The 20,433-nt window shown below is 58.0% G+C and overlaps 2 protein-coding genes and 1 long non-coding RNA gene across 4 annotated transcripts in view; all 3 read right to left on the reverse strand.

Moving 5' to 3' along the window:
- Positions 1 to 1,294: 1,294 nt before the first annotated feature.
- The window catches only part of LOC309584198 (sarcoplasmic/endoplasmic reticulum calcium ATPase 1), a 53,778-nt gene continuing 34,639 nt past the window's right edge, over positions 1,295 to 20,433 (reverse strand). Inside the window, exons 15-23 of one of the 2 annotated variants that reach the window (XM_082300144.1) lie at positions 18,221 to 18,556; positions 15,880 to 16,100; positions 12,966 to 13,168; positions 10,625 to 10,710; positions 10,217 to 10,350; positions 8,548 to 8,665; positions 6,859 to 6,976; positions 5,958 to 5,990; positions 1,295 to 1,730 (exon numbers count right to left, since the gene is read on the reverse strand). In XM_082300144.1, the coding sequence (XP_082156270.1) occupies positions 5,986 to 5,990; positions 6,859 to 6,976; positions 8,548 to 8,665; positions 10,217 to 10,350; positions 10,625 to 10,710; positions 12,966 to 13,168; positions 15,880 to 16,100; positions 18,221 to 18,556 (1,221 nt within the window). In that variant the 3' untranslated portion in view covers positions 1,295 to 1,730; positions 5,958 to 5,985. Of the gene's footprint in view, positions 1,731 to 5,957; positions 5,991 to 6,858; positions 6,977 to 8,100; positions 8,411 to 8,485; positions 8,666 to 10,216; positions 10,351 to 10,624; positions 10,711 to 12,965; positions 13,169 to 15,879; positions 16,101 to 18,220; positions 18,557 to 20,433 lie in introns of those variants that run through there. The other variant, XM_082300143.1, reaches the window with a different exon arrangement.
- Positions 1,638 to 4,102, reverse strand: LOC309584205 (uncharacterized protein; the record flags this gene model as incomplete). Its single annotated transcript, XM_082300158.1, has 2 exons — positions 1,638 to 3,195; positions 3,433 to 4,102. 2 exons carry the CDS (start codon positions 4,100 to 4,102, stop codon positions 2,240 to 2,242), a joined length of 1,626 nt encoding a protein of 541 aa, XP_082156284.1. The 3' UTR covers positions 1,638 to 2,239.
- LOC309584213 lies at positions 10,901 to 12,957 on the reverse strand. The gene is made up of 2 exons (XR_014227206.1): positions 12,755 to 12,957; positions 10,901 to 12,642 (listed from the first exon to the last, which is right to left on the reverse strand). It is a non-coding gene; the product is annotated as an uncharacterized lncRNA (long non-coding RNA).

Raw genomic sequence — 20,433 nt, forward strand, 5'->3', positions numbered from 1 at the left:
ATTCCGGGGTGGATTTTGGGGTGCCGAGATAAATTTTGGGGTGCCGGGATGGATTTAGGACATTTCAGGGTGGATTTTGGCATCCCGGGGTGGATTTTTGGGGACCCAGGGTGGATTTTTGGGGCGCCAAGATGAATTTTGGGGTCCCGGGGTGGATTTTGGGATCTTGGGGTGGATTTTGGGGTGTCCCCGAGGTGAATTTTGGGAGTTCTTGGATGAATTTTTGGGGTCCCAGGATGGATTTGGGACATTCCGGGGTGGATTTTGGGGTGCCGAGATGAATTTTGGGGTGCCGGGATGGATTTAGGACATTCCAGGGTGGATTTTGGGGCTGCGGGGTGAATTTTGGGATCCTGAGACGAATTTTTGGGGTCCCAGGATGGATTTGGGACATTCCGGGGTGGATTTTGGGGTGCCAAGATGAATTTTGGGGTCCCGGGGTGGATTTTGGGGTCCCAGGGTGGATTTTGGGATCCTGGGGTGGATTTTGGGATGTCCCCGAGGTGAATTTTGGGAGTTCTTGGATGAATTTTGGGGACTCAGGGGGGATTTTGGGGTCCCCTGGAGTGTATTTTGGGGGGTCTCGGGGTGGATTTCGGGGTCCCAAAATGAATTTTTGGGATCCTGAGATGAATTTTTGGGGTCCCCGGACGGATTTGGGACATTCCGGGGTTGGATTTTGGGATCCCAGGGTTGGATTTTTGGGGATCTCAGGTTGGATTTTGGGGTCCCAGGTTGGATTTTGGGATCCCGGGGTGGATTTTGGGATCCCGGGGTGGATTTGGGACATTCCGGGGTTGGATTTTGGGGACGCCGGGTGGATTTTGGGATCCCGGGGTTGGATTTTTGGGGATCCCCGGGGTGGATTTTGGGATCCCGGGGTGGATTTGGGACATTCCTGGGTTGGATTTTTGGGGATCCCAGGTTGGATTTTGGGATCCTGGGGTGGATTTTGGGGTCCCGGGGTGGATTTGGGACATTCCAGGGTGGATTTTGGGATCCCAGGGTTGGATTTTGGGGTCCTCGGGTGGATTTTGGGATCCCCGGGGTGGATTTGGGACATTCCGGGGTGGATTTTGGGGTCCCCGGGGTGGATTTTGGGATCCCGGGGTGGATTTGGGACATTCCTGGGTTGGATTTTTGGGGATCCCAGGGTGGATTTTAGGGATTTTTATTATTATTATTATTATTATTATTACTTTATTTTTTTTTATGAACTTTGGGAATTCTCACACCAATTTTGGGCTCCAGCCCCTCCCCCACCCCCCCCAAAAAAAACCTCCGACGGCGGCGATTCCGGGGGGGTGGGGGAGGGGCGATTCCCTTTATTGGCAATAAATAAGCGACGCCGGGGGGGGGAGGGGGAGGGGCAGATTTGGAGTGGGGGAGGGGCTCCAGGTTGGGGGGGGGGGAGGGGCAAATTTGGGGCTCCCCCCCGCCCTCCCCCAATTTTTTTTTTTTGGGGGGGGGGGGTCCCGCGGCGTTTTTGGGGGGGCCCCGCTGCAGGGGGCGACCCCAAAACACCCCCGGGCCCCCCCCCCCCCCCCCCCCCCAAAATTTGGGGGTGGGGGAGGGGCGTGGGGAAAAAAAAAAAAAGGGGGAGGGGCGGATTTTTGGGGGGGAGGGGGCCCCCCCCGGGGGGGGGGTGGGGGTGTCCCCGGGGTGTCCCCAAGGTGTCCCCAAGGTGTCCCCAAGGCGTCACTTCCGCGTCTTCCGGGGGCCCTCGTCCGCTGCGGGGGGAGGGGACAGGGTCAGGTGACGTCACGGCAAGGGGGGGTGTGACGTCATGGTGGGTGACGTCATCGCGGTGTTCCCACCCCTCCCTCCCCTCCCCCATCGGTGTCACTTGCGGGGGACATTGGGGGGGATGGGGGAGGAGGGGACAATGATGGGGTGTGACGGGGACAGGAGGGGACAGGAGGTGATGGTGACATCAAAGGTGACAGGGAGGGGACAGGAGGGGACAGGAGGGGACAGGAGGTGACAGGGAGGTGACAGGAGGTGACAGGAGGGGACAGGGAGGGGACAGGAGGGGACAGGAGGGGACAGGAGGGGACAGGGAGGTGACAGGAGGTGACAGGAGGGGACAGGGAGGGGACAGGAGGGGACAGGAGGGGACAGGAGGTGACAGGAGGGGACAGGGAGGTGACAGGAGGGGACAGGAAGGGACAGGGAGGTGACAGGAGGGGACAGGAGGTGACAGGAGGGGACAGGAGGGGACAGGGAGGTGATGGTGACATCAAAGGTGACATGGAGGTGACAGGAGGTGACAGGAGGGGACAGGAGGGGACAGGAGGTGACAGGGAGGGGACAGGGAGGTGACAGGAGGGGACAGGGAGGGGACAGGAGGGGACAGGAGGGGACAGGAGGGGACAGGAGGGGACAGGGAGGTGACAGGAGGGGACAGGAGGGGACAGGAGGTGACAGGAGGTGACAAGGACAGGGGACAGTGACAGGGAGGGGACAGGAGGTGACAGTGATGGGCAGGTGACAGTGACAGGAGGTGACAGGAGGTGATGGTGACATCAAAGGTGACAGGAGGTGACAGGAGGGGACAGGAGGGGACAGGGAGGTGACAGGAGGGGACAGGAGGGGACAGTGATGGGGGAGGGGGACAGTGACAGGAGGTGACAGGAGGTGACAGGAGGTGACAGGAGGTGGCAGTGATGGGGGAGGGGACAGGGACAGGGAGGGGACAGGGAGCTGATGGTGACAGGGAGGTGACTCGGAAGGTGACAGGGAGGGGACAGGGAGGGGACAGTGACAGGAGGTGACAGGAGGTGACAATGACAGGTGACAGTGACAGGAGGTGACAGGAGGTGACAGGAGGTGACAGGAGGTGGCAGTGGAGAGGGGACAGTGGCAGGGAGGGGTCAGGGAGGGGACAGTGACAGAGTGTGACAGTGACAGGAGGTGACAGGAGGTGACAGGAGGTGGCAGTGATGGGGAGGGGACAGGTGAGTGACAGAGGGGTGACAATGACAGGAGGGGACAGGGAGGTGACAATGACAGGTGACAGTGACAGGGAGGGGACAGGAGGTGATGGTGACGTGGAGGTGACAGGGAGGTGACGGGAGGTGGCAGTGGAGAGGGGACAGTGACAGGGAGGGGTCAGGGAGGGGACAGTGACAGGGTGTGACAGTGACAGGAGGTGACAGGAGGTGACAGGAGGTGACAGGAGGTGGCAGTGATGGGGAGGGGACAGTGACAGGAGGTGATGGTGACGTGGAGGTGACAGGGAGGGGACAGGGAGGTGATGGTGACATCGGTGACAGGAGGTGGCAGTGATGGGGGAGGGGACAGGTGAGTGACAGGAGGTGACAATGACAGGAGGGGACAAGGAGGTGACAATGACAGGTGACGGTGACAGGGAGGTGACAGGAGGTGATGGTGACGTGGAGGTGACAGGAGGTGACGGGAGGTGGCAGTGGAGAGGGGACAGTGACAGGGTGTGACAGTGACAGGAGGTGACAGGAGGTGACAGGAGGTGACAGGAGGTGATGGTGACATGGAAGGTGACAGGAGGTGGCAGTGATGGGGGAGGGGACAGGTGAGTGACAGAGGGGTGACAATGACAGGAGGGGACAGGGAAGGTGGCAGTGGAGAGGGGACAGTGACAGGGAGGGGACAGGAGGTGGCAGGGAGGGGACAGGAGGGGACAGTGATGGGGGAGGGGACAGTGACAGGAGGTGACAGGAGGTGATGGTGACGTGGAGGTGACAGGAGGTGACAGGAGGTGACAGGGAGGTGACAGGGAGGGGACAGGAGGGGACAGGAGGTGGCAGTGATGGGAGAGGGGACAGTGACAGGGAGGGGTCAGGGAGGGGACAGTGACAGGGTGTGACAGTGACAGGAGGTGACAGTGACAGGAGGTGACAGGAGGTGACAATGACAGGTGACAATAACAGGAGGTGACAGGAGGTGGCAGTGATGGGCAGGTGACAATGACAGGAGGTGACAGGAGGTGACAGGAGGTGACAGGAGGTGGCAGTGATGGGGGAGGGGACAGGTGAGTGACAGGAGGTGACAATGACAGGAGGGGACAGGGAGGGGACAATGACAGGTGACAGTGACAGTGCCAGGAAGTGCCAGGAGGTGACATGGAAGGTGACAATGCCAGGAGGTGCCAGGAGGTGCCAGGGAAGGTGACAGTGAGAGGTGACAATGCCAGGAGGTGACATGGAAGGTGACAATGCCAGGAGGTGGCGGTGACAGGTGACAGTGAGAGGCGACAGTGACAATGCCAATGCCGGGTGACAGTGCCAGGAGGTGCCAGGAGGTGGCAGGGAAGGTGACAGTGAGAGGTGACAATGCCAGGAGGTGACATGGAAGGTGACAGTGACAGGAGATGCCAGGGCGTGACAGGGAAGGTGACAGCTGACAGTGACAGGTGACAGTGACAGGTGACAATGCCAGGAGGTGACAATGCCAATGCCAGGTGACAATGCCAGGAGGTGACAGTGACAATGACAGTGCCAGGGGTGACAATAGGTGACAGTGCCAGGTGACAATGACAGTGACAATGACAGGTGACAATGACGGTGACAATGACAGTGCCAGGTGACAGTGCCAGGTGACAGTGCCAGGTGACAGTGACAGTGACAGGTGACAGTGACAGGTGACAATGCCAGTGACAATGACAGGTGACAGTGACAATGACAGTGACAGTGACAGGTGACAATGCCAGGTGCCAGGTGACAGTGCCAGTGCCAGTGATAATGACAGGTGACAATGACAGGTGACAATGACAGTGACAATGACAGTGACAGTGCCAGGTGACAGTGCCAGGTGACAGTGACAATGCCAGGTGACAGTGACAATGCCAGGTGACAGTGACAGTGCCAGGTGCCAGTGCCAGGTGACAATGACAGTGACAATGACAGTGACAGTGACAGTGCCAGGAGGTGACAGGAGGTGACATGGAAGGTGACAATGGCAGGTGACAATGGCAGGTGACAGTGCCAGGTGACAATGACAGTGCCAGGTGACAATGACAGTGCCAGTGCCAGGTGATAGTGACAGTGACAATGACAGGTGACAGTGCCAGGAGGTGACGGTGACAATGACAGTGACAGTGCCAGGTGCCAGTGACAGTGACAATGACAGGTGACAGTGCCAGGTGACAGTGCCAGGTGACAGTGCCAGTGCCAGGTGACAGTGCCAGGTGACAATGACAGTGACAATGACAATAATGACAGGTGACAGTGACAGTGACAATGACAGTGACAGTGCCAGGAGGTGACAGGAGGTGACATGGAAGGTGACAATGGCAGGTGACAGTGCCAGGTGACAGTGCCAGGTGATAGTGACAGTGACAATGACAGGTGACAGTGACAATGACAGTGACAGTGCCAGGTGACAGTGCCAGTGACAATGACAGGTGACAGTGACAATGACAGTGCCAGTGCCAGGTGATAGTGACAGTGACAATGACAGGTGACAGTGCCAGGAGGTGACAATGCCAGGTGCCAGTGACAATGCCAGGTGACAGTGACAATGACAGGTGACAGTGCCAGGTGACAGTGACAGTGACAATGCCAGGTGACAATGCCAGGTGACAGTGCCAGGTGACAGTGCCAGGTGACAGTGACAATGACAGTGACAATGACAGTGACAATGACAGTGACAATGACAATAATGACAGGTGACAGTGCCAGGTGACAATGACAATGACAATGACAATGACAGTGACAATGACAGTGACAGTGACAATGACAGTGACAATGACAGTGCCAGGTGACAGTGACAATGACAGTGACAGTGACAGTGACAATGACAGTGACAATGACAGTGACAATGCCAGGTGACAGTGACAATGACAGTGACAATGACAATAATGACAGGTGACAGTGACAGTGACAATGACAGTGACAATGACAGTGCCAGGTGACAATGACAGGTGACAATGACAATGACAGTGCCAGTGCCAGGAGGTGCCCGCGCTGTCCCCTCGGTACCTGCGGGCGGTGCCGGGGCCGGGCGGGGTCACGCTGGGGAGGAGAAGATGGAGATGAGAGGGGGGAGGGGACATCGGGGACATCGGGGGGATGGAGGTGACCAGGAGATGACCACAGGGGTGACCAGGAGATGGTCAAGGGGACAGGGAAGGGATGGAGGTGACCAGGAGATGACCACAGGGGTGACCAGGAGATGACCATGGAGATGGTCAATGGGATAGGGAGGAGATGACCAGGAGATGACCACAGGGGTGACCATGGAGATGGAGATGGTCAAGGGGACAGGGAAGGGATGGAGGTGACCAGGAGATGACCACAGGGGTGACCATGGACCATGGAGATGACCACAGAGGTGACCAGGAGATGGTCAAGGGGACAGGGAGGGGATGGAGGTGACCAGGAGATGACCACAGGGGTGACCATGGAGATGGTCAAGGGGACAGGGAAGGGATGGAGGTGACCAGGAGATGACCACAGAGGTGACCATGGACCATGGAGATGACCACACAGATGACCAGGAGACGGCGGAGGGGACACGGGGATGGTCAAGGTCCCCTGGAGGTGGCCAAGGGGACACAGAGGTGACAGAGAGGGGATGGAGGTGACCATGGAGGTGACCACGGAGGTGACCAGGAGATGATGGAGGGGACAGGGAGGAGGTGACCACAGAGGTGACCACGGACCATGGACCACAGAGGTGACCAGAAGATGATGGAGAGGACATGGGCAAGGTCACGGTCACCTGGAGATGGTCAAGGTGACCACGCAAGTGACCACGGACCACAGAGCGTGGAGGTGACCACACAGGTGGCCACAGCGGCCACAGAGCCGGCAGGGGCGGGGCCGTGGGGCCATTTGGGGACACTCGGGGACACTCCGGGGGGTCCGGCCCCCCCCTCACCCTCCAGGTAGTTCCTGGCGATGAACTTGAGGGCCTCGTCCAGCAGAATGACCGGGAAGGAGATCTTGAGGACCATCAGCCAATGGGTCAGCGACAGCGGCGTCAGCTTGAAGATCATCTGGGGACACCGGGGGACATGGCTGGAACCCCCCCCAGGGCCACCAGGGCCACCTCGGGGCCACCAGACCCCACCCATGGGCACTGAAGCCTCGCCGTGGTCATCCAACCCGATGGGCACTCAAGCCAAGGTCAACAGACTCGTGGCCGCCATCTTGGTGGTCATCGATGCGACGGGCAGGCCGGCAAGCGCACGGCCACCATCCCAGTGACCACCAGCCCCACGGTCACCACGTCGATGGCCGACAATCCGTGGTCAAGGACACAATGTCCCCATGGCCACCAGCCTAATGACCACCAGCCCTATGGCCATCAGCTCAGTGACCACCAACCCCACATCCCCAAGGCCACCGCCTTGGTGGTCATCAAGATGATGGCCACCAACCGCACGACCACCAACTGCAATGTCGATGACCACCAGCTCCGATGACCACCAACCCCATGACCACCAACCCCAATGTCGATGACCACCAACCCCATGACCACCAACCCCAATGTCGATGACCACCAACCCCATGACCACCAACCCCAATGTCGATGACCACCAGCTCCAATGACCACCAACCCCAGTGTCAATGACCACCAACCCCATGACCACCAACCCCAGTGTCGATGACCACCAACCCCATGACCACCAACCCCAGTGTCAATGACCACCAACCCCATGACCATCAACCCCAATGTCCATGACCACCAGCTCCAATGACCACCAACCCCAATGTCGATGACCACCAGCTCCAATGACCACCAACCCCAATGTCAATGACCACCAACCCCATGACCACCAACCCCAATGTCGATGACCACCAACTCAATGACCACCAACCCCAATGTCGATGACCACCAACTCAATGACCACCAACCCCAATGTCGATGACCACCAACCCCATGACCACCAACCCCAATATTGATGGCCACCAACTCCAATGACCACCAACCCCAATTTCGATGACCACCAACCCCCATGTCGATGACCACCAGCTCTGATGACCACCAACCCCAATGTCGATGACCACCAACCCCAATGTCGATGACCACCAGCTCTGATGACCACCAACCCCAGTGTCGATGACCACCAACCCCATGACCACCAACCCCAATATTGATGGCCACCAACTCTGATGACCACCAACCCCAATGTCAATGACCACCAACCCCATGACCACCAACCCCAATGTCGATGACCACCAACCCCAATGTCAATGACCACCAACCCCAATGTTGATGACCACCAGCTCTGATGACCACCAACCCCAATGTCCATGACCACCAACCCCAATGTCGATGACCACCAACCCCAGTGTTGATGACCACCAACCCCAATGTCCATGACCACCAGCTCTGATGACCACCAACCGCAATGTCAATGACCACCAACCCCAATGACCACCAACCCGTGCCGATGACCACCAGCTCTGATGACCACCAACTCCAACTCCAATGACCACCAACCCCAGTGGCGATGACCACCAACCCCATGACCACCAACTCCAATGACCACCAAGCCCACGACCACCAAGCCCATGCCCCCAAGGCCACCACGCCCAAGGCCACCCCGCGGCGTCCCCTTACGGGCAGGGGGTCGATGTAGAGGATGACGAAGTGCAGGGACATGGAGAGGCAGATGGAGCCCACCAGCCAGATGTTCACCCACGGCGGCATCCGGGCCAAGGACTGGTTCTCGGACAGGCTGGGGACAGCGGGGTCACCACGGGGTCACCACGGGGTCACCACGGGGTCACCACGGGGTCACCACGGGGTCACCACGGGGTCACCGGGATGTTGGGGGGGACGCAGGGCGGGAGGACGCTGAGGGGTCACCGCAGGGTAGGGGGCAACGATGATGATGAGGACGGTGGCCCCTGGAGGGCCTCAGTGGTGACCATGATGACCGTGATGACCATGATGACCATGACCGTGACCATGACAATGACAATGACCACGACGATGACAACCATGACGATGATGACGATGACAACGGTGACAATGACACTGCCAGGTGTCCCTCACCTGCTGAGGGCATTGCACATCTCCATGGTTGCACATCTCCATGACCATGATGACCACGATGACCATGACCATGACAATGGTGACAATGACCATTATGGCCATGACCATGATGACCGTGATGACCATGACCATGACAATGACCATTATGACCATGACCATGATGACCGTGATGACCATGACCATGACAATGACCATTATGGCCATGACCATGATGACCATGACCATGACAATGACCATTATGACCATGACCATGATGACCATGATGATCATGATGACCATGACAATGACCATTATGACCATGACCATGATGACCACGATGACCATGACCATGACAATGGTGACAATGACAACGATGACAATGACAATGCTGACGGTGACAACGACACCGGTGACGCCGGTGACAGCGTCCCTCACCGTTTGAGGGTGTTGCACATCTCAATGGTGACCATGATGACCATGACAATGACCATGACCATGATGACCATGATGACCATGATGACCATGACCATGACAATGACCACGATGACCATGATGACAATGCCAACGGTGACAATGACAATGGTGACACTGGTGACAGTGTCCCTCACCGTTTGAGGGCGTTGCACATCTCGATGGTGACCATGATGACCATGACAATGACCATGATGACCATGACCATGACCATAATGACCATGATGACCATGACAATGACCATGACAAAGGTGACAATGACAACGATGACAATGACAATGCTGACGGTGACAACGACACCGGTGACGCCGGTGACAGCGTCCCTCACCTGCTGAGGGCATTGCACATCTCAATGGTGACCATGATGACCATGACAATGACCACGATGACCATGATGACAATGCCAACGGTGACAATGACAATGGTGACACTGGTGACAGTGTCCCTCACCGTTTGAGGGCGTTGCACATCTCGATGGTGACCATGATGACCATGACCATGACAACGACCATGATGACCATGACAATGACCATGATGACCATGACCATGACAATGACCACGATGACCATGATGACAATGCCAACGGTGACAACGACACCGGTGACGCCGGTGACAGCGTCCCTCACCATTTGAGAGCATTGCACATCTCAATGGTGACCATGATGACCATGACCATGACAACGACCATGACCACGACAACGACCATGACCACGACAAAGGTGACAATGACAATGCCGACGGTGACAACGCCGCCGGTGCCGCCGGTGCCAGCGCCCCTCACCTGTTGAGGGCGTTGCACATCTCGATGGTCACCAGCACCGACAGCGCCATCGTCATCGGCACCGGCGACTCGAAGACGTCGCAGTCGAGGCCCTCGAACTCCGCGTTGTGCTCGCTGCACTGCATGAAATGGGTCTGGGGGACAGAGGCGTCACCGCGGCGTCACCACGGGGTCACCCCTTGGGGACACCTTGGGGACACCCCTGGCGGGGCACCCTGGGGAGCTGAGGGACACCGCGAGGACCTTCATGGTGGTGGTGGTGGTGGCACCTCCATGAGGGGCCTGAATGGGGTCTGGGAGGGGAGATGGGGGAGTCACTCAGGGGTCAGTGGGTGGGGACACCTTGGGGACACCTTGGGGACACCTTGGGGACACTCGGGGACACCTTGGGGACACTCGGGGACTCACCAGCTGGTAGTAGCTGACGCTGGGTCCATCCTCAGCGAAGAGGAACCACCAGGCGGCCGCTCCGACCGTGGCGGCCCCGACGTAGCCTGGGGGGGGGGGAGAAACGGGGGGTTGGGGACACCTTGGGGACAACCTGGGACCACCATGAGGGTCTCCGAGGGGCCACCTTGGAGGTCTCCGGGTGGTTCCATGAAGTTCTCCAGGTGACCCTGTGAGGTTCTCGGAGGAACCTGCTCCATGGGGGTCTCCAGGTGGTTTTTTGGGGGTCTTTGGGTGGGTTTTGGGGGTCTCCAGGTGGTTCTGTGAGGTTCTCCAGGTGACCCTGTGAGGTTCTTGGAGGAACCTTCTCCATGGGGGTCTCCAGGTGGTTTTTTGGGGGTCTTTGGGTGGGTTTTGGGGGTCTCCAGGTGGTTCTGTGAGGTTCTCCAGGTGACCCCGTGAGGTTCTCGGAGGAACCTTCTCCATGGGGGTCCCTTGGTGACCTCCAGAGCTCTGTGGGGGTCTGCAGGTCGTTTTTGGACTTCTCCAGGTGGATTTTTTGGGGATTCTCCAGGTGACCCCATGAGGTTCTCCAAGGAACCTTCTCCATGGGGGTCTCGAGGTGATTTTTTTGGGGCCTTTCTGGGTGGTTTTTTGGGGTCTCCACGTGGTCCCATGAGGTTCTCGAGGTGACCCCATGAGGTTCTTCACGGAACCACCTACGAGGAGCCACCTTGGTGACCCCCTGGCATCTCCGGACACCTCCAGGTGTTTCCTTGGGGGTCCCATGAGGTTCTTGAGGTGACCCCATGAGGTTCTCTGAGGAACCACCTACGAGGGACCACCTTGGTGACCCCCTGGGATCTCCGGGGACCTCCAGGAGTTTCCTTGGGGGTCTCCACGTGGTCCCATGAGGTTCTCCAGGTGACCCCCACAAGGTTCTCTGAGGAACCACCTACGAGGGACCACCTTGGTGACCCCTGGCATCTCCAGACACCTCCAGGTGTTTCCTTGGGGGTCCCATGAGGTTCTCCAGGTGACCCCACGAGGTTCTCTGAGGAACCACCTACGAGGGACCACCTTGGTGACCCCTGGCATCTCCAGACACCTCCAGGTGTTTCCTTGGGGGTCCCATGAGGTTCTCTGAGGAACCACCTATGAGGAGCCACCTTGGTGACCCCTGGGGTCTCCGGGGACCTCCAGGAGTTTCCTTGGGGGTCTCCACGTGGTCCCATGAGGTTCTCCAGGTGACCCCCACAAGGTTCTCTGAGGAACCACCTACGAGGAGCCACCTTGGTGACCCCCTGGCATCTCCAGACACCTCCAGGTGTTTCCTTGGGGGTCCCATGAGGTTCTTGAGGTGACCCCATGAGGTTCTCTGAGGAACCACCTACGAGGGACCACCTTGGTGACCCCCTGGGATCTCTGGACACCTCCAGGTGTTTCCTTGGGGGTCCCATGAGGTTCTCCAGGTGACCCCCACAAGGTTCTCTGAGGAACCACCTACGAGGGACCACCTTGGTGACCCCCTGGCATCTCCAGACACCTCCAGGTGTTTCCTTGGGGGTCCCATGAGGTTCTCCAGGTGACCCCATGAGGTTCTCCAAGGAACCACCTACGAGGGACCACCTTGGTGACCCCTGGGATCTCCGGACACCTCCAGGTGTTTCCTTGGGGGTCCCATGAGGTTCTCTGAGGAACCACCTATGAGGAGCCACCTTGGTGACCCCTGGGGTCTCCGGGGACCTCCAGGAGTTTCCTTGGGGGTCTCCACGTGGTCCCATGAGGTTCTCCAGGTGATCCCATGAGGTTCTCTGAGGAACCACCTACGAGGGACCACCTTGGTGACCCCCTGGATCTCCGGGGACCTCCAGGAGTTTCCTTGGGGGTCCCATGAGGTTCTCTGAGGAACCACCTACGAGAAGCCACCTTGGTGACCCCCTGAGATCTCCGGGGACCTCCAGGAGTTTCCTTGGGGGTCTCCACGTGGTCCCATGAGGTTCTCCAGGTGACCCCCACAAGGTTCTCTGAGGAACCACCTACGAGAAGCCACCTTGGTGACCCCCTGGGGTCTCCGGGGACCTCCAGGAGTTTCCTTGGGGGTCCCATGAGGTTCTCGAGGTGACCCCACGAGGTTCTCCAAGGAACCACCTACGAGGGACCACCTTGGTGACCCCTGGCATCTCCAGACACCTCCAGGTGTTTCCTTGGGGGTCCCATGAGGTTCTCCAGGTGACCCCACGAGGTTCTCCGAGGAACCACCTACGAGGGGCCAACTCGGAGGCCTCTGGGTGACCCGTGGAGGTCTCCGGGGACTTCGAGGTGACCCCGAGGTGACCCCTGGGATGGCCGGTGGTCTCACCCCCGATGGCCAGGTAGCGGAAGAAGAGCCAGCCGGAGATCAGGGGCTCCTTGGGGCTGCGGGGGGGCTTGTCCATGATGTCCAGGTCGGGCGGGTTGAAGCCCAGGGCGGTGGCCGGGAGCCCGTCCGTGACCAGGTTGACCCAGAGCAGCTGCACCGGGATCAGCGCCTCGGGCAGCCCCAGCGCCGCCGTCAGGAAGATGCTGGGAGGGGAGCGCGGGGGTCAGGGAGGGGACTGGGATGGACTGGGATGGACTGGGAGGGCACTGGGATGGAGTGGGAGTGGACTGGGAGGGATTGGGACTGGGCTGGGAGGGACTGGGAGGGCACTGGGATGGAGTGGGATGGACTGGGAGGGACTGGGATGGACTGGGAGAGGACTGGGAGGGGACTGGGAGGGACTGGGAATGGACTGGGATGGGACTGGGAGGGCACTGGGAGGGACTGGGAAGGGACTGCGAGTGGACTGGGATGGACAGGGATGGACTGGGATGGGACTGGGAGTGGACTGGGATGGGACTGGGAGGGCACTGGGATGGACTGGAATGGAGTGGGATGGACTGGGAGGGCACTGGGAGGGACTGGGATGGGACTGGGATGAACTGGGATGGACTGGGATGGACTGGGAGGGACTGGGATGGGACTGGGAATGGACTGGGATGGACTGGGAGGGACTGGGATGGACTGGGAGGGCACTGGGAGAGACTGGGAGAGACTGGGAATGGACTGGGATGGGACTGGGAGGGCACTGGGATGGACTGGGATGGAGTGGGAGGGACTGGGAGGGCACTGGGAGGCACTGGGAGGGACTGGGAGGGACTGGGACTGGGCTGGGATGGAGTGGGAGGGATTGGGATGGAGTGGGATGGACTGGGATGGGACTGGGAATGGACTGGGATGGGACTGGGAGGGCACTGGGATGGACTGGGATGGACTGGGAGGGACTGGGAGGGACTGGGAAGGGACTGCGAGTGGACTGGGATGGACAGGGATGGACTGGGATGGGACTGGGATGGACTGGGATGGGACTGGGAGTGGACTGGGATGGGACTGGGAGGGCACTGGGATGGACTGGAATGGAGTGGGATGGACTGGGAGGGCACTGGGAGGGACTGGGATGGGACTGGGATGAACTGGGATGGACTGGGATGGACTGGGAGGGACTGGGATGGGACTGGGAATGGACTGGGATGGGACTGGGAGGGACTGGGAAGGGACTGGGAGTGGACTGGGATGGACTGGGATGGACTGGGATGGGACTGGGAGTGGACTGGGATGGGACTGGGAGGGCACTGGGATGGACTGGAATGGAGTGGGATGGACTGGGAGGGCACTGGGAGGGACTGGGATGGGACTGGGATGAACTGGGATGGACTGGGATGGACTGGGATGGACTGGGATGGAGTGGGAGGGACTGGGATGGACTGGGAGGGGACTGGGAGGGACTGGGATGGACTGGGATGGAGTGGGAGGGACTGGGATGGACTGGGAGGGACTGGGATGGGACTGGGAGGGCACTGGGATGGACTGGAATGGAGTGGGATGGACTGGGAGGGACTGGGATGGGACTGGGAGGGACTGGGAGGGACTGGGATGGACTGGGATGGACTGGGAGGGACTGGGAGGGACTGGGAATGGACTGGGATGGGACTGGGAGGGACTGGGATGGACTGGGATGGAGTGGGAGGGACTGGGATGGACTGGGAGGGACTGGGATGGGACTGGGATGGACTGGGAGGGATTGGGACTGTGCTGGAATGGAGTGGGAGGGGACTGGGAGGGACTGGGAGGGACTGGGATGGGACTGGGAATGGACTGGGATGGGACTGGGAGGGACTGGGATGGAGTGGGAGGGACTGGGATGGACTGGGAGGGACTCGGAGGGACTGGGAGGGCACTGGGACTGTGCTGGAATGGAGTGGGAGGGCACTGGGAGGGACTGGGATGGCACTGGGAGGGCACTGGGAGGGACTGGGAGTGGACTGGGAGGGACTGGGAGTGGACTGGGAGGGACTGGGAGGGACTGGGATGGACTGGGAGGGCACTGGGATGGACTGGGATGGACTGGGATGGGACTGGGATGGAGTGGGATGCACTGGGAGGGACTGGGAGGGACTGGGATGGGACTGGGATGAACTGGGATGGACTGGGATGGACTGGGAGGGACTGGGATGGGACTGGGATGGACTGGGATGGACTGGGATGGACTGGGAGGGACTGGGTTGGACTGGGAGTGGACTGGGATGGACTGGGATGGACTGGGATGGAGTGGGAGGCACTGGGAGGGACTGGGATGGACTGGGATGGGACTGGGAATGGACTGGGATGGGACTGGGATGGACTGGGATGGACTGGGATGGACTGGGAGGGACTGGGTTGGACTGGGAGTGGACTGGGATGGACTGGGATGGAGTGGGAGGCACTGGGAGGGACTGGGATGGGACTGGGATGGACTGGGATGGACTGGGAGGGACTCGGAGGGACTGGGAGGGCACTGGGACTGTGCTGGGATGGAGTGGGAGGGCAGTGGGAGGGACTGGGAGGGACTGGGAGTGGACTGGGAGGGACTGGGACTGGACTGGGATGGACTGGGAGGGACTGGGATGGACTGGGAGGGACTGGGATGGGACTGGGATGGACTGGGAATGCACTGGAAGGGCACTGGGATGGACTGGGATGGACTGGGAGGGACTGGGATGGACTGGGCTCAACTGGGCTGAACTGGGACAAACTGGTATGAACCGGCAGAAAACCCAAAACTGGGCCAGTCCAACAACCACCGACAGGATCCGGCACCAACAACTGGTCCCAACTGGTCCCAACTGGTCCCAAACGGTCCCAAACGGTCCCAACTGGTCCCAGCTGGTGCCAACTGGTGCCAACTGGTGCCAACTGGTCTGAACTGGGCGCTCACCAGACGACCTCGCCCACGTTGGAGGAGATGAGGTAGCGGATGAACTGCTTCATGTTGTTGTAGATGGCCCTGCCCTCCTCCACGGCTGCCACGATGGTGGAGAAGTTGTCATCGGCCAGGACCATCTCCGAGGCCGTCTTGGCCACGGCCGTGCCCGAGCCCATGGCGATGCCGATCTCGGCCTTCTTCAGCGCCGGCGCGTCGTTGACGCCGTCGCCGGTCTGAGGGGACACCGCGAGAGTCATCGGGGGCGGGGCCGGAGCGTCCGGAGATCGTCGCTTTTACGGTGGGACTCCGAAAAAAGGAGGGCGTGAGGGGTGTCGGGAACGGCGTCAGGTTGGTGGTGGGACCCCGAAATGACGTTAAAATGGGGGTGGGACCCCAAAATGACACCCAAATGGTGGTGGGATCTCAAAATGATGTTAAAATGGGGGTGGGATCTCAAAATGACACCCAAATGGTGGTGGGATCCCAAAATGACGTTAAAATGGGGGTGGGACCCCAAAATGACGGTAAAATGGTGGTGGGATCTCAAAATGACGTTAAAATGGGGGTGGGATCTCAAAATGACGTTAAAATGGGGGTGGGACCCCAAAACGATGTCAAAACGGTGGTGGGACCCCAAAATGAGGTCAACATGGTGGTGGGAATCCAAAATGAGGTCAAAATGGTGGTGGGATCCCAAAATGACGTCAAAACAGGGGTGGAATCTCAAAATGGCGTCAAAATGGTGGTGGGAACCCAAAACGATGTCAAAACGGTGGTGGGACACCAAAATGAGGTCAACATGGTGGTGGGACCCCAAAATGAGGTCAAAATGGTGGTGGGAACCCCAAAATGACACCCAAATGGTGGTGGGATCCCAAAATGAGGTCAAAATGGCGGTGGGAAGCCCAAAATGACACCCAAATGGTGGTGGGACCCCAAAACGATGTCAAAACGGTGGTGGGACACCAAAATGAGGTCAACATGGTGGTGGGAATCCAAAATGACATTAAAATGGGGGTGGGATCTCAAAATGACGTCAAAATGATGGTGGGATCCCAGAATGACACCCAAATGGTGGTGGGACCCCAAAATGAGGTCAACATGGTGGTGGGATCCCAAAATGACGTCAAAACAGGGGTGGAATCTCAAAATGGCGTCAAAATGGTGGTGGGAACCCAAAACGATGTCAAAACGGTGGTGGGACACCAAAATGAGGTCAAAATGGTGGTGGGACCCCAAAATAACGTCAGTCAAGACCTTTTGAGCCCAAACCCCATCAAATCAAGAACTTCTGACCCCAAAACCTCATCAATCCATGGTGGACCCCCAAAGCCTCATCAATCCATAAATCCTCACCCCAAAACCCCCTCAATCCATGGTGGACCCCCAAAATGACGTCAATCCATGGTGGACTCCCAAAACCTCATCAATCAATGGCAGTTGACCCCCAAAATGATGTCACCCCAAAACCTCATCAATCCATGGTGGACCCCCAAAACGTCCTCAATCCATAAATCTTCACCCCAAAACTTCATCTATCCTTGGTGGACCCCCAAAATTACATCTATCCTTGGTGGACCCCCAAAACGTCCTCAATCCATAAATCTTCACCCCAAAACCTCCTCAATCCATGCTGGACCCCCAAAATGACGTCAATCCATGAATTTTCACCCCAAAACCTCCTCAATCCATAAATCCTCACCCCAAAACCTCATCAATCCATGGTGGACCCCCAAAACCTCCTCAATCCATAAATCTTCACCCCAAAACCACATCAATCCATGGTGGGCCCCCAAAACCTCCTCAATCCATGGTGGGCCCCCAAAACCTCCTCAATCCATAAATCTTCACCCCAAAACCTCCCCAATCCATAAATCCTCACCCCAAAACCACATCAATCCATGGTGGACCCCCAAAACCTCCTCAATCCATAAATCTTCACCCCAAAACCTCCTCAATCCATGGTGGGCCCCCAAAATTACATCAATCCATGGTGGACCCCCAAAACCTCCTCAATCCATAAATCTTCACCCCAAAACCTCCTCAATCCATAAATCCTCACCCCAAAACTTCATCAATCCATGGTGGACTCCCAAAACGTCCTCAATCCATAAATCTTCACCCCCAAACCTCCTCAATCCATGGTGGACCCCCAAAATGACGTCAATCCATAAATCTTCACCCCAAAACCACCTCAATCCATGGTGGGCCCCCAAAATGACGTCAATCCATAAATCCTCACCCCAAAACCACATCAATCCATGGTGGACCCCCAAAACCTCCTCAATCCATGGTGGACCCCCAAAACGACGTCACCCAAGAGCTTCCTTCCCCAAAGCCTCTCCCTCCTCACCATGGCGGTGATCTCGTCGAAGGACTGCAGGAACTCCACGATCTTGGACTTGTGGGTGGGCTCGACGCGGGCGAAGCAGCAGGCGCGGCGGCAGGCCTCGCGCTGCTCGGACAGCGGCAGGTCGTCGAACTCGCGGCCGGTGTAGGCGCGGCCGGACACCTCCTCGTCCTCGCCGAAGATGCCGATGCGGCGGCAGATGGCGATGGCCGTGCCCTTGTTGTCGCCGGTGATCATGATGACGCGGATGCCGGCGTCGCGGCACAGCCGGATGGAGCCCATCACCTCCTTGCGGGGTGGGTCCAGCATCCCCACGCAGCCCACGAAGGTCAGGTCCGTCTGGGGTGGGAGGGGACGCAGAAGAAAAAAGGGAGGTGTGGGGTCAGGGAGGTCCGAGGAAGGAAGCGATGGGGGTGGTGGTGGAGGAGGAAGCCCAAAAAAATGGGTGGGTTTGGAGGTCGTGGAGGAGAAGGAACCCAAAAAAATGGGTGGGTTTGGAGGTCGTGGAGGAGAAGGAAGCCCAAAAAATGGGGCTTTGGAGGTCATGGAGGAGAAGGAACCCAAAAATGGGGGTTTGGAGGTCGTGGAGGAGAAGGAAGCCCAAAAATGGGGGTTTGGAGGTCATGGAGGAGAAGGAACCCAAAAAATGGGGGTTTGGAGGTCGTGGAGGAGAAGGAACCCAAAAATGGGGGTTTGGAGGTCGTGGAGGAGAAGGAACCCAAAAATGGGGGTTTGGAGGTCGTGGAGGAGAAGGAAGCCCAAAAATGGGGGTTTGGAGGTCATGGAGGAGAAGGAACCCAAAAAATGGGGGTTTGGAGGTCGTGGAGGAGAAGGAACCCAAAAATGGGGGTTTGGAGGTCATGGAGGAGAAGGAACCCAAAAATGGGGGTTTGGAGGTCATGGAGGAGAAGGAAGCCCAAAAAATGGGATTTTGGAGGTCGTGGAGGAGAAGGAACCCCAAAATGGGGGTTTGGAGGTCGTGGAGGAGAAGGAAGCCCAAAAATGGGATTTTGGAGGTCGTGGAGGAGAAGGAACCCTAAAAATGGGGGTTTGGAGGTCGTGGAGGAGAAGGAAGCCCAAAAATGGGGGTTTGGAGGTCATGGAGGAGAAGGAAGCCCAAAAAATGGAATTTTGGAGGTCGTGGAGGAGAAGGAAGCCCAAAAAATGGGGGTTTGGAGGTCATGGAGGAGAAGGAAGCCCAAAAAATGGGATTTTGGAGGTCATGGAGGAGAAGGAAGCCCAAAAATGGGATTTTGGAGGTCGTGGAGGAGAAGGAAGCCCAAAAAATGGGGGTTTGGAGGTCATGGAGGAGAAGGAACCCAAAAAAATGGGATTTTGGAGGTCATGGAGGAGAAGGAAGCCCAAAAATGGGGGTTTGGAGGTCGTGGAGGAGAAGGAAGTCCAAAAAATGGGATTTTGGAGGTCATGGAGGAGAAGGAACCCAAAAAATGGGGGTTTGGAGGTCATGGAGGAGAAGGAACCCAAAAATGGGGGTTTGGAGGTCATGGAGGAGAAGGAACCCAAAAATGGGGGTTTGGAGGTCGTGGAGGAGAAGGAAGCCCAAAAATGGGGGTTTGGAGGTCGTGGAGGAGAAGGAAGCCCAAAAATGGGATTTTGGAGGTCGTGGAGGAGAAGGAAGCCCAAAAATGGGATTTTGGAGGTCGTGGAGGAGAAGGAAGCCCAAAAATGGGATTTTGGAGGTCGTGGAGGAGAAGGAACCCTAAAAATGGGGGTTTGGAGGTCGTGGAGGAGAAGGAAGTCCAAAAATGGGGGTTTGGAGGTCGTGGAGGAGAAGGAAGCCCAAAAATGGGATTTTGGAGGTCGTGGAGGAGAAGGAACCCAAAAAATGGGGGTTTGGAGGTCATGGAGGAGAAGGAACCCAAAAAATGGGGGTTTGGAGGTCATGGAGGAGAAGGAAGCCCAAAAAATGGGATTTTGGAGGTCGTGGAGGAGAAGGAACCCAAAAAATGGGGGTTTGGAGGTCATGGAGGAGAAGGAACCCAAAAATGGGGGTTTGGAGGTCGTGGAGGAGAAGGAACCCAAAAAAATGGGATTTTGGAGGTCGTGGAGGAGAAGGAACCCAAAAAATGGGATTTTGGAGGTCGTGGAGGAGAAGGAACCCAAAAAATGGGATTTTGGAGGTCGTGGAGGAGAAGGAACCCAAAAAATGGGGGTTTGGAGGTCATGGAGGAGAAGGAAGCCCAAAAATGGGGGTT

This window comes from Coloeus monedula (assembly GCF_965178545.1).
Source record: "Coloeus monedula genome assembly, chromosome: 37".
Taxonomy (NCBI): domain Eukaryota; kingdom Metazoa; phylum Chordata; class Aves; order Passeriformes; family Corvidae; genus Coloeus; species Coloeus monedula.